The 12054-nt window shown below is 44.7% G+C and overlaps 1 protein-coding gene across 3 annotated transcripts in view; it reads left to right on the forward strand.

Annotated features, from left to right (window-relative positions):
* CACNA2D3 (calcium voltage-gated channel auxiliary subunit alpha2delta 3) overlaps nucleotides 1-12054 on the forward strand; it is a 903947-nt gene that overhangs the window by 718365 nt on the left and 173528 nt on the right. For all 3 annotated transcript variants that reach the window (XM_027522771.1, XM_027522769.1, XM_027522770.1), the window contains 4 exons: nucleotides 2547-2630; nucleotides 7504-7575; nucleotides 7837-7898; nucleotides 9272-9339. In XM_027522771.1, coding sequence (XP_027378572.1) covers nucleotides 2547-2630; nucleotides 7504-7575; nucleotides 7837-7898; nucleotides 9272-9339 — 286 coding nt within the window. The remainder of the gene's footprint in view (nucleotides 1-2546; nucleotides 2631-7503; nucleotides 7576-7836; nucleotides 7899-9271; nucleotides 9340-12054) is intronic.

Here is a 12054-nt window from a genome sequence, read left to right on the forward strand (position 1 = left end):
GTGATCTTATTTAACTTGCTGTAGGCACCATGGGGAGTAAATTGACTATAGGTAGGCAGAATTAAGAGTGATAAACCACAAACAAGTCCTTGGGAAAGAATGAAGCACCATTTAATTGTCTTTACTTATATTCTTAGGACCTTGTGCTTGCTAGGTGTCCAATAATTGTATGTTGACAAAGTGATTAAAGGAGGATTTTGAAGTGATCAATGGAAGAACTTCCTCCAAAAGACAGAATATACCTAGCATTAGACTCCCCAAGAAACCATTAAAGTTTTACCTTTATTGGTCAGAAGCTGAGCTGCAGAAACTTCTGGGCTGCCTAGTGGCTCCCAGGAATTATCCTTACCAATATGGAACCTGGGGACCATCAGTACAGGTAACAGAGGTCCGAGAATGTCTGACTGTAGGGCTTCTTAGCATCGTGTGCCCCTCCTGCATCCCACCTCCTCACCCTGAGAAGAGGCGACCACCCTACAGCCTTCTTTCCTGTTCCACCCGCTCAGCCCCAGCCCGACTCTCTCGAGGGCCAAACATAGTGAACTTTCCATAACAGGATCCAACTGTGAATCTGCTATCGTTTACAGCGGCTTCTGAGGGAACCACTTCCCTTCCTCTTCATCTGGAGTGGAGCTGATGTCATAAAACTGACCGTGACTGTCTGTTAATTGAAAACCTGAGAGAAGGGAGTAGAAGGCCGGTGGCCCAATGTGATCAGAGCCCGCTCCCCCTTAGAGTTGGGGCAGCCTTCCTGGGTGGTACGGGCGGACACCCCAGGACACCCCAGCGTCCCTGAAATGCAGCGCAGAGGGAAAACAACTTAGCAGGAAAACTGCTGAGCCCATCTGGCCCCGCAGTGATGGGAGATCTGCCCTGCCTGGCCTCTCTCTCCTAGATTCCACTGCGGGGCCAGTGTGGACCTCTTTGGTCCCATACACCAGCGGTGATTTTCTCCTCCACACCAAGTGCCTTCAGCACCTGTCTCCATAGTAACTGAGCAGCATCCAAAATGGTAGTCTTAAAACACCTAGAGTGATGCTGTATTAGAATCCTGCCCATTAAATCCAAAGCTGGCTAATTTAGAAACAAAAGGAAAGAAGAAAAATAAAAGCTATACATACATATGTATTTTTTCCAGTATGCCATCAGCCATATCTTTTGAACTGGCAAAGGGGTTGCTTATCCTGAGCCTGCAGCAGAGGGCAGACTTTCCTACATTATAAATACAGCATTAAAGTCCCGAGACACAGAAATATCCAGACACAGGATTGTCTGATAAAATAGTAGGCTTGCCAGGTGACTGTAACACCAGTGCTTTAGGAGGGGAAAAAAACTCAAAAAACTTCCTGTGATATTAATGCACTCATCAGCTTTTCCAGAGAGATGTGCTAATGGCCATTAAATCTGGCAGTGATTCCCAGTCTCCATGCTCTTCGGGTTAAGTAGCCCTGCTTATCTCAGCACTGCTATGGCCAGTGTGATAGCAAGTGGAAGGTTCCATGTGTTTGAGAAATGTTACCAGGATGCTGAGGCCAAATATGGAGATCAGAATACAGACTATGTAAGATTCCCTATCCTGTATCATGAAGGTATGTGCTATAAAAGCTTTAGATTAGACGAGAAAGGCTCCATTCCACACATAGAATGTCCAAGGAGAGGGGAAACTTTGCTTTGCACCTGGCATGTTTAGAGGTAAGGAGTCTACCAGCTAAATTCATGTGAAAAAAAGAATTGGCTTGTATACTTAGTCCCCCTCTATCAGCTCAGTTCAGTTCAGTTCAGTTCAGTTGCTCAGTCGTGTCTGACTCTTCGCGACCCCATGAATTGCAGCACACCAGGCCTCCCTGTCCATCACCAACTCCCGGAGTTCACTCAGACTCACATCCATCGAGTCAGTGATGCCATCCAGCCATCTCATCCTCTGCCGTCCCCTTCTCCTCCTGCCCCCAATCCCTCCCAACATCAGAGTCTTTTCCAATGAGTCAACTCTTCACATGAGGTGGCCAAAGTACTGGAGTTTCAGCTTTAGCATCATTCCTTCCAAAGAAATCCCAGGGCTGATCTCCTTCAGAATGGACTGGTTGGATCTCTTTGCAGTCCAAGGGACTCTCAAGAGTCTTCTCCAACACCACAGTTCACTATCGGCTCAGCGGTGTCCAACTCTGCAAGCTCATGGACTGTAGCCTGCCAGGCTCCTCTGTCCATGGAATTTTCCAGGCAAGAACACTGGAGTGGGTTGGCATTTCCTTCTCTGTGAATATTCCTGACTCAGGGATTGAACCGGCATCTCTTGCGTCTCCTGCATTGGCAGGCAGATTCTTTACCACTGTGCCACCTGGGAAGGTCATATGTTTGCTAGTGACTCAGTTCAGCTTTCCTGATCTTGAAAACCCAGGAGTGCCCCTCTGCTTCTCTCTGGTACCCTCCATTCACAGTCCTCAGGCATGAATCAGGAATTCGGATGGTGAAGGTTGCCCTGGCCAGTGGTCTCACGGAAATATTTTCTTCGTTTGTCATATGCTTTCTTTCTCTTCCTCTTCTGCCAGTACGAAGAAGGAAAAAAGCGGAGGAAACCCAACTACAGTAGTGTGGACCTGTCTGAGGTGGAGTGGGAGGACCGCGATGATGTGGTAAGCAATTTGATTTCAAGCCTGGTGAGATGGACGCTCCATTTTACCCTCCTCTGCCTGGGAGCTGGTCAAGAGAGGCCCACCAGAGAAACACCTGGCCATCAGAGGGATGCAGAGACCATGCGCCCTTGTATGCATTTGGGGTTTTATAACTCTCCTCTGGTAGGTCCACTTGCAAATGGGTTTCCAGCCACCCTGCCTGCTTTGTGTAGTCTAAAACCATCTGCATTTGGGCTCTGGTTCCTTCTGCAGCCGATCAATCTGAACTCTTTCTGAGTGCCATTGATGGGACCTGTGACCCTAAGGGGAGCCTGGCCAGAGCCTAACGGGGCAGCTGCACAGCCAGGGCCAGAGTTTACCTATCAGGATGTCACCCAGGGCTTGGCAGACCCACTTTCCTCCTCTTTGGTTGACCACCCTGTTTCCAGGGCCATCCCAGCCTTTCCCCTTTCCAGGCCACACTTTAGTAACACATGCTTGTTTCCCAGACAGCTTCAGCCTTCAGGACTGTATCAAAAGTTTTCCTCATGCCCACGATTTAGCCCCAGCAGTCTTCTTGTTCCTTCCTCAGTAAATCAGATTTGTTAGACACACCATCTTTTGTGAATCCAGGCAGACTGTCCTTAATTAAATCCTAACTTCCCGGGTGTCCACATCTGGACACTTGCTCTTCCCTTTCTATCTGGAGCCTTCATGCCCAGGCAGGGTTTCTCTGCTTGTACCTCCCTGATTTGTCTGAGGTCCTTTTCTGAGCTTCATCACTGAGTTAGCATTGTTTCTACCCCTCCCTCTGTTTTGCTTTCCGAAGGGATGTTGAGGGGAGCCATTTGAAACGCATAGGCTGGGTTCCTGTGCTTTCAGAAATGCAGCCAGGATCATGGTCCCCTTGCTGCTTGCTTTTCCTCTCTTCATATCCTCTGCAACCTGGACATTACTTAGCTAGCATAAATCTCTGAGATTCCTTGCTTGTAAAATGCAAGAATCATATCTGTTTTAGACATTTACCCTATTTCCTTCTTCATCTGGGCTATCTCTTTTAAACCCCAATTCAGACAAAATCTTTGCTGTTTGATTAAAAAAAAAAGTCTATTTCTTCATCCATTCTCTTTTCCCAAGTGCTGGTGACCTGACGTCATGTCAGCTCAGTGACCTGGTATAGTTTTATATCTTCTTGTTCTTTAGACATCATCATCAGAATTCACGTCTGGGTCTTTTGATTATACCGCACCTAACGTACATGTCCTATCCTTTCAACCTGCTCCTATCAAGAAGCAGGCTACGCAGTCCTGAGGAATGCAGTTCAGGCATTTGCCTGCCTGGTTTCAAGCCCCACCTCTGCTATTTGCTGGCTGTTGGTCTCGGGCAAACCATTATTTTCTCTACATCTCAATTTTGGTATAGGTTCTATTTTCTCAGTCAAATGAGTAAGATAGCAGTAGTACCTCACAGAACCATTGTGAATGCTAGTGTGTTACTATATTGAAAGATACAGAAGTGTCAACATTGTTGCTCAGACACTATGAGCATTCTGAGTGGTAGCTGTTACTAGTATTATTCTTGGCATTATCAACCCTCAGATAACCTTCTTATTAATGTATGTCTGTTGCTAAACTGTATCATGTAATTTTAAAGGGTGCTTTCCATTAGTTTGCTTTCTCTTCCCTTTCCATCAGTTGTTTTATTTTGACTTCACTGCATCTTTTTGTTTTCTTTCCAAGAAGTTTTGAACCCTGTCATCAGCATGCTTCTCCATCCCTTCCTTCGTTTTTTTTACATTTTAATTGACACGGGAGGCAAACTTGACGCTCATTCTTACTGGGGAGTCCCCACATCCAGGAAGCTGGCCTTCTGCTCGTTAAACACTAGGCTGACACCTGCACTTATCCTTTGCAGGTTTCCTGAAGGGATTTATTACTTGGCTCATCTGTACCCCAGTTGTCGAGTCATCATCACCTGTGCCCAGGTTAATTTTCCGTGAGCTGATATCACCTTTAACAATGATTTGACAGATGCTTTCTGTTGCCTTGCCCTTTTTGTCCTTTGTCATTGGCTTCCTGGCCATGTTCCTCACCTTAATATGATTGCCAGAACTGGATTCTGTGTCTGCCTTCAGAGTTCCCACAGCTCTAGCAAGTCAGTGCTCTTATTCTTCACCAGTAAGTCTCTGGTTGTGCGTGTTTAATTTGGGTCTCTCGTCTGCTTGAAAAGAAGGTACATTTGAGACATGAATTCCTTCACTCTCAATGTGCTTGATTGTGAAAACCCAAGTTACCATTTCTCTCCTAGAAATTTGCACATCCTTGATTAGATTTTTCTGGAATCTATGCGAAGCATCTTTGTGAAGGCTACACAAGATCCCACGTGCCCATGTGTCTGCCAATGGGGTTTGCACATATGTAGCAGAGGGCAGTTTAAGTCAAGATCTTGAAAGCACCAGACAGGCAGAGTCGAGGAAGAAGCAGCATGTGTCTGCCCAGCTGTGGAGAAATTCTTGGAAGGAGCATCCTACTTCTTTTGGCAGCTAGGCTTGTTGTTTAATTTCATGACCACATTTATAACATAGACCCTATGTGCTTCCAAAAATGATGTGAGGTCATATCTGTGTCAAGCAAACTTGAGTTTGAATCCTAACATTTTAAGCTATTGAGAGGAGTCTGACATGAAAGAAAAGAGAGGGGGATAATAATGAAGATGCTGCTGCTGCTGAGGATGACCGTGGAGGACAGCTTGCACCTATGAATGCTTAGGGTGTACGAGGCACTCTTCTACATACTAGCTCGTCAGATTCGCACTGCAGCTTTATGAGACATGTGCTATCATTAATACCATTTCGCAGAGATATTGAGGCACAGTGGGGGTAAGTGATCTGTTCAAACTTCTGGCTCCAGAGTCCATTTCTGAATTACAGTGCTGTCCTGCCTCAGTGTTCAGTAAGTGTAATCTGTTTCCATTATAACTGAAAGTGAAAGTGAAGCCACTCAGTCGTGTCCAACTCTTTGAGACCCGTGGACTGTAGCCCACCAAGCTCCTCTGTCCATGGGATTCTCCAGGCAAGAATACTGGAGTAGGTTACCATTTCCTTCTCCAGGGGATCTTCCCGACCCAGGGATTGAACCCAGGTCTCCCACATTACAGGCAGACGCTTTAACCTCTGCGCCACCAGGGAAGCCCTATTATAACTGAAGGAAAGGGAAAGAAAGAAAGTGAAGTCACTCAATGTCTGACTCTCTGTGACTCCATGGAGGATAGCCCACCAGACTCCTCCTCCTTGGAATTGTCCAGGCAAGGGATACTGAAGTGTGTTGCCATTTCCTTCTCCAGGGCATCTTCCCTACCCAGGGATTGAACCCAGGTCTCCTGCACTGCAGGCAGACTCTTTACCATCTGACCCAGCAGGGAAGCCCAAAGGAAAGGGAAAGACTAGACTAATCATCTAAGCATCTGCCTTCAGAAAGTATTAGTGACCCTGGCCTTGGACCCTCCCAGGTCCTGGCTCGGATCATCCTTAGCTACTGGGAGTTGGGGGTGGGGCGGCGCTGAGGCATGGAGAAGCTTACCTAATCTCTGACTCGCCTGGGGAATGTGAGAGGGGCAGGTCCCAAATGGCTTTAGGCAGGCACCAGAAAGAGGAAAAATGAAAACCATGTCAAAGATAAATCGAGCTGTTCTTAAGAGTTAGAAAGTAGACTTAATTAGGACCAGCTCTCCCCATCCAAAACCACAAAAGTTAAAATGGGAAAATATTTCCAGAAATGCCCATTATGTGTTGTTAAAAAATATCTAGAGTAAAATATATGTTTTATTTTATACATGCCTCCAGCTAAAAATTATGCTTTTACTCTCTTGCACAGAAGATGGGAATGTGAACCCAAATCTAGACAGGCCCCGCATCAAATTTAGGTTGCTTGCAAGCACTGCAGTTCTCTATCGGCCAGATCTTATTCAAGCTCCTCAAAGGAGGAAAGAGGGGAAAGAATTAAAAGAAAAAAAAACAAGCACGGGGCTGGGAAAAAGCCTTTCCTGACAGGCTGTGGCATGTCAGCATTTGCTCCTATTTCATTAAATGGCCTTCCCGTCGTCTCCTATTGGTGCCCATGATGGCACATCTTTCATCACTGTGTCTGCTGTCCTTCTCTGAACTCACAGAAGGGCCACAAGTAATTAGCAGAGATCAGCCAGGGGTGGGGGAAGGGACGGAGGCTCACGGTTCCCAGATGAGACCTTCAAAAATCAGATGCAGGGTTGCCCCGTTCACTGCCCATCAGTCTCAGCCAGGCTTTTCAGTGGCCTAGATTTCTCAGAGAGTATTTGAAGATGGTTCATGCTGTGAAAAGCTAATCCCTATCTTCCAGATGGTTGGCTTTTGAAAACAACCAACCAAACAAAAAACTACTATATAGGAAAATATCTTTAACTTGATTGTGTTTTGAAAAATGATTTTCTCCATAACAAACCAATACCCTTTGTGAAAATGTAACTTGTGCCCTGAGACTTCCTAGCTTCATGAGTATTTTAGTGTTTGCTGGGGGTTCGTTCCCTGACTCTCAGGATTTAACATTGAAAAGGTTTTTTTGGCCACTGTTGCCCTGAGGTTTACATGAACACCCCAAATTGAGGTTGATGGTCCTTTATTTATTTTTATTAGCCTCTCTCCCCCTAGACAAGAGCAGTTGGATGTTTATTCTTCCAAAGCCCCATTTCAGAGATCTGAGAATAGTATTTAGACTTACTGCAAAAGTACACCAAGCTGTGTATACACCCAGCCCTGCATACCCAAGCCACCAAAGATGCATTCAAGCTAGATGGTAAAAGGTGTCCAAGACAATATGGTAACCCTGGGAAGCACTAACCCCAATTTTTTTTATCATTTTAGTTAAGAAATGCCATGGTGAATAGAAAGACCGGGAAGTTTTCCATGGAGGTGAAGAAGACAGTGGACAAAGGGGTACATTTTTCTCAAACATTCTTGCCGCTTAATTTAAAACAAACCACTGTGAAAAATTAGCTTTGAAAGCTCTATCTGGAGTAAATATCGTTCACTGAGCTCATTTTTCTCTTGTCTTTACTTATCTCAAACAAGATTCATGTAGTACTGTTAACCTGATCATAGTGTGTCCATTTATTTTTATTTATTTCTGAAAACTTCACCTAGCAGACTAACCATGTTTTCTTTTCTCTACGACCTTTTTTTGTTTTTTCAATCTAGAAACGGGTTTTGGTGATGACAAATGACTACTATTATACAGACATCAAGGGTACTCCTTTCAGGTAGAGCTGACCATAATACATGGACATTCCATCAGACCCATCAGTTGTGTTTGTACAAAACCTGCTGACACTCTCAGAGCTCATCATCTGAAGATAACCAAACATCCTGCCTAAAGGCTGGAAAGAGTGAGGAAGGGGCTTTTCCCAGGCTGCTTTTGTTTTTGTTTTCCATAAGGGGAAAAATGGTTCAGGCTCACCTAGGAGAACTCATTCAATTTGCCATGGCTTTGCATCTCATTATCAAGCAAATAAGCTTTGGGGTTCCAACTAAGGGTGGAGAGATAAATTCAGCGGGTTACCAGGGTCCTTAACCATCTAACTTGCTGCCCTTTATTTCCATGATCAAAAAGCAATCCTTCACACTTCGAGGCAGCATATTCATCCCTACGTGTTGTGCTTCGGTTTTAATTTCTCCGTACTGTTCCTCTGTGCTTGTCTGCCTTTCAATCCTGTTATTTCTCTTTGTAAAAGTCTTGAAAAATGCACTTGCCCGCTTGCCTGCTTTCTTATGTAGCATTCTAAAGTTTCCCGCTATTAACTTAGTGTGATAATGCTTTTTGTAAAAAGTTATTTTGGTAGGACTTCTTTGTGTTCTTCAACTGATGCCTCACAAAGCTCAGGGGAAAAAAGAGTTTACTGACTCTGGATCCATCTTAATAAAATCTGTGGTGGTGGTGTCGTATATGGCCAGGGATCTTGGGTGAATTCCATTTGGAACCAGAGCACTTGAGGAAACACGTGACTGCTAAGTGGGTTTGCCAAACGATGAGATTGTGTTATCAAAACATATTCTCTGACTTTAGATGAAAAAGGAAGGAGCTTAAATCAAGACTTTTGAGTGTGAGAATGTGAAAAATCTATCAGACAAGGAAGAGGGTTGGGCAAAGAAACCCACCATACAGTCATGTGGCTACATTCAAGTGACAGCAAAAGTGTTCATTTTTGCCATTAGAAAGGGGTTAATTTTCCCTCATCTCAAACTCTACAGTCTGGAAAGACCCTGGTGTGGCTAAATGTAGGGATGCATAAAGCGGTAATGAAGATTATTAGGGTATGTAGCTCTTACAAAAGCATCTAAGAGAAAGGCTTGCTCAAGGGCTTGTAGCAGCCGCCACACTTCTTTTAAACATACTCGAGAGCCACCCATTGCTGCTGCACTTCCGATCAGAAATTACACTGAAGCAGCTGATCAAATCTAAGAAAGACCAGCACCAACTCTAATCAGTGGGGTTTTGAAAGTAAACTTCTGAAAAAAAAAAAATTGCTTACAGAACATGAAATGGAAATGTGAAAATGGAAAATAGAAAGTTAGCCAACAAGGCTGTTCCAGTCAATGTTATGGATTTCAAGGTCTGCTTTGTTTCTCTGCACAGTTTAGGTGTGGCGCTCTCCAGAGGCCATGGGAAATATTTCTTCCGAGGGAATGTAACTATTGAAGAAGGTAAGATGCTGTCTTTATCCATCTTAATCCTTTCATGTGGGAAGAAAGCCCTGAAGCCATTGGGTTAGCTGAAGAATTTGCTCAGCTATCCAGCCCTTTTTCTCATGGACGTTTGACTCAACCATTTACCCGCCCTGATTTTACCTTGCTCTCTTAGACTGTTTCAGATGCCTGGGACTCCCAGATAGTGGGGGCTTTCCTTATGGTTTCATTTATTTATGTGATGCTTTTATCCACAAAGTTGTCGAGGCAACTCATAGGAACCATCCATCTACCGGCTGTATTCTTCTCATACATAAAAATCAGTACCAAGAAAAATATGAATTAGCATAAAAACTCAAGCCCAGGAAAAGGAAAACAAAGGTAGGCAAGCCTTAGTCTTCTCCACATTGAGCTACAAATTTCCCTTGTGTTTTGAGGCAGCCTAGGTCCAAGGGAAATGTGATCATTCAAATGATTTATCTAAGTCAAAAGGAATAAGGAGCATCTTGAGGTTCTTAGCTCTTCTTGTCTTCATAAAGCACCAGTGCACTGGGAACTCCCAGGAAATGGTAGCAGTTGTTACAGCCCTTTAATCTTTAAAACTGCTGTCTCCCCCATACTGTCCTTTACATCTTCCAACAACCCAGTAGCTCAGAGAAGTTATCTTTACCAGTATCACCAGCTCATAAGGAACGCTGGGGCTAGCCTGTGAAAGGCTTCACTCCCAGAGTGGCCCTACCCAGGTGTTAAATTTTGCATCTTGACAGAGAAGGGGCTGGACCAGACCGGTGTTCTTTTTGGGTATCCTCAGGGAGTGTGGGTATCCTGGGTATCCTCAGGGAGCATGCCAAGAGTGGGAAGGTCAGTTACAATCCAGCTTTTATGGGTTAGAACTGGTTACAAATGAGTGTCATGAACTTCCAGAAGCTGGACTACTTTGTGATTCATTCCAGTGATGTAGCAGAGAAGGAATAGGAGACTGGAAATCCCTGAAATGGCAGGTTCCATATATGGCCTTCTGTCTACTGCCCAGTGTCCCCACGATGTTTCATGGACTTTGGGTTTTATCTCTCAACTGATGGTGAGATCTTAAGGAATGGGAAGGAGAGTGAATGTGGGTCATTTTGACCCGGACAAAGCTCAGAGTGTCCCCACTGCAGAGGCAATCAAGTATGTCCTCCCTCTTCCTAAAGACAGGCAAGAAAAAAACAGGCAACTTTGTGATTTGAGCAAAATACTCAACAGGATGTATTCTCAGGGGTCTTTTTTAAAAATTTCTTTAATTTTCTGGCTCCATGAGCTACGTGTGACTCTGTAGATGTCCAGCACATGAAGACAGAAAATTCACATCTAAGCCATCTGAGGTCAAGGTGAGGAAATAGCTTATGGTCAGAACAGTCCCTGGTGGCTCAGATGGTAAAGAATCTGCCTGCAATGCTGGAAATGTAGGTTCAATCCCTTAGTCAGGAAATCCCTTGGAGAGGGGAATGACTACCCACTGCAATATTCTTGCCTGGAGAATTCCGTGGACAGAGGAGCCTGGCAGGCTACAGTCCATGGAGTCTCCAAGAGCATATGACTGAGCACTTGTGCATGCACGCACACACACACACACACACACACACACACACAATCTTGATACAGATATGTTGTACACAGTACTTGTTCAGTCAGTTAGAGCTAATGTTATTATTGTCAGCATTATCAATCAAGAGAGATGTGATTTTGTCAGGAGTCTCTAAATTGGAGGTGAGAGAGTTAGAAAACAGCCATATTTCCTTGGTGGTCTAGGAGCTCAGAGAGGAAGCAATCAAAAAGATCTTCCCTTTAGGGTCTAGGCAGAGAGATTTGTAGATGAAGACTGATGAGAACAGAAACTAGAAATATATATAGAATTGATATCATTAACCCAATATTCCAGGAAGGCGAGATCCAGTTCAGGGCCTCTGCACCTGTGATTCCTTCTGCCGCGAGCACCTCAGTTACTCCCTGGCTCTCCCCTCACCTCTTGCAGGTCTTTGCTTAAAGTCACTGTCTCAGTGAAGCATCCTGGACTCCAACAGTTAACACTGACACCCCCTCATCCCTCCCCATATCTTGGTACCCTCTCTCCTTGCTTCATTCTCTCCCTTAACTTCATAGTCCTCACTAGTGATAAGCTATGTATTTTAACTTTATATTCTTATCTCTTTTCTGCCACTAGAAAGTAAATATCATGAGACAATTAGTGCTTTTTCTTTTGGTCTCTGTTATGTTTTCAAGGCCGTAGACATACAATCGAAGAAGGCAATGGCACCCCACTCCAGTACTCTTGCCTGGAAAATCCTGCAGTCTGTGGGGTCGCTGAGGGTTGGACATGACTGAGTGACTTCACTTTAACTTTTCACTTTCATCCATTGGAGAAGGAAATGGCAACCCACTCCAGTGTTCTTGCCTGGAGAATCCCAGGGACAGGGGAGCCTGGTGGGCTGCTGTCTATGGGGTCGCACAGAGTTGGACATGACTGAAGTGACTTAGCAGCAGCAGCAGCAGACTTACAATAGTACCTGGCTCATAGTTGATGCTCCATAAATAAACTGAAGGAAGAATGGAAGGGAGGGAGGGAGGAGTGGAAGAAGCAAGAAAGGGAAGAAAGCATGGATTGATGCATGGATTGCCCTAGGGACTAATCACTATCCCATTCAACCCTCTGGTGTAGTTTATGACCTTTGGCACTATCAGTGACATTCCCAA

This window comes from Bos indicus x Bos taurus, chromosome 22, assembly GCF_003369695.1.
Source record: "Bos indicus x Bos taurus breed Angus x Brahman F1 hybrid chromosome 22, Bos_hybrid_MaternalHap_v2.0, whole genome shotgun sequence".
NCBI classification, from domain to species: domain Eukaryota; kingdom Metazoa; phylum Chordata; class Mammalia; order Artiodactyla; family Bovidae; genus Bos; species Bos indicus x Bos taurus.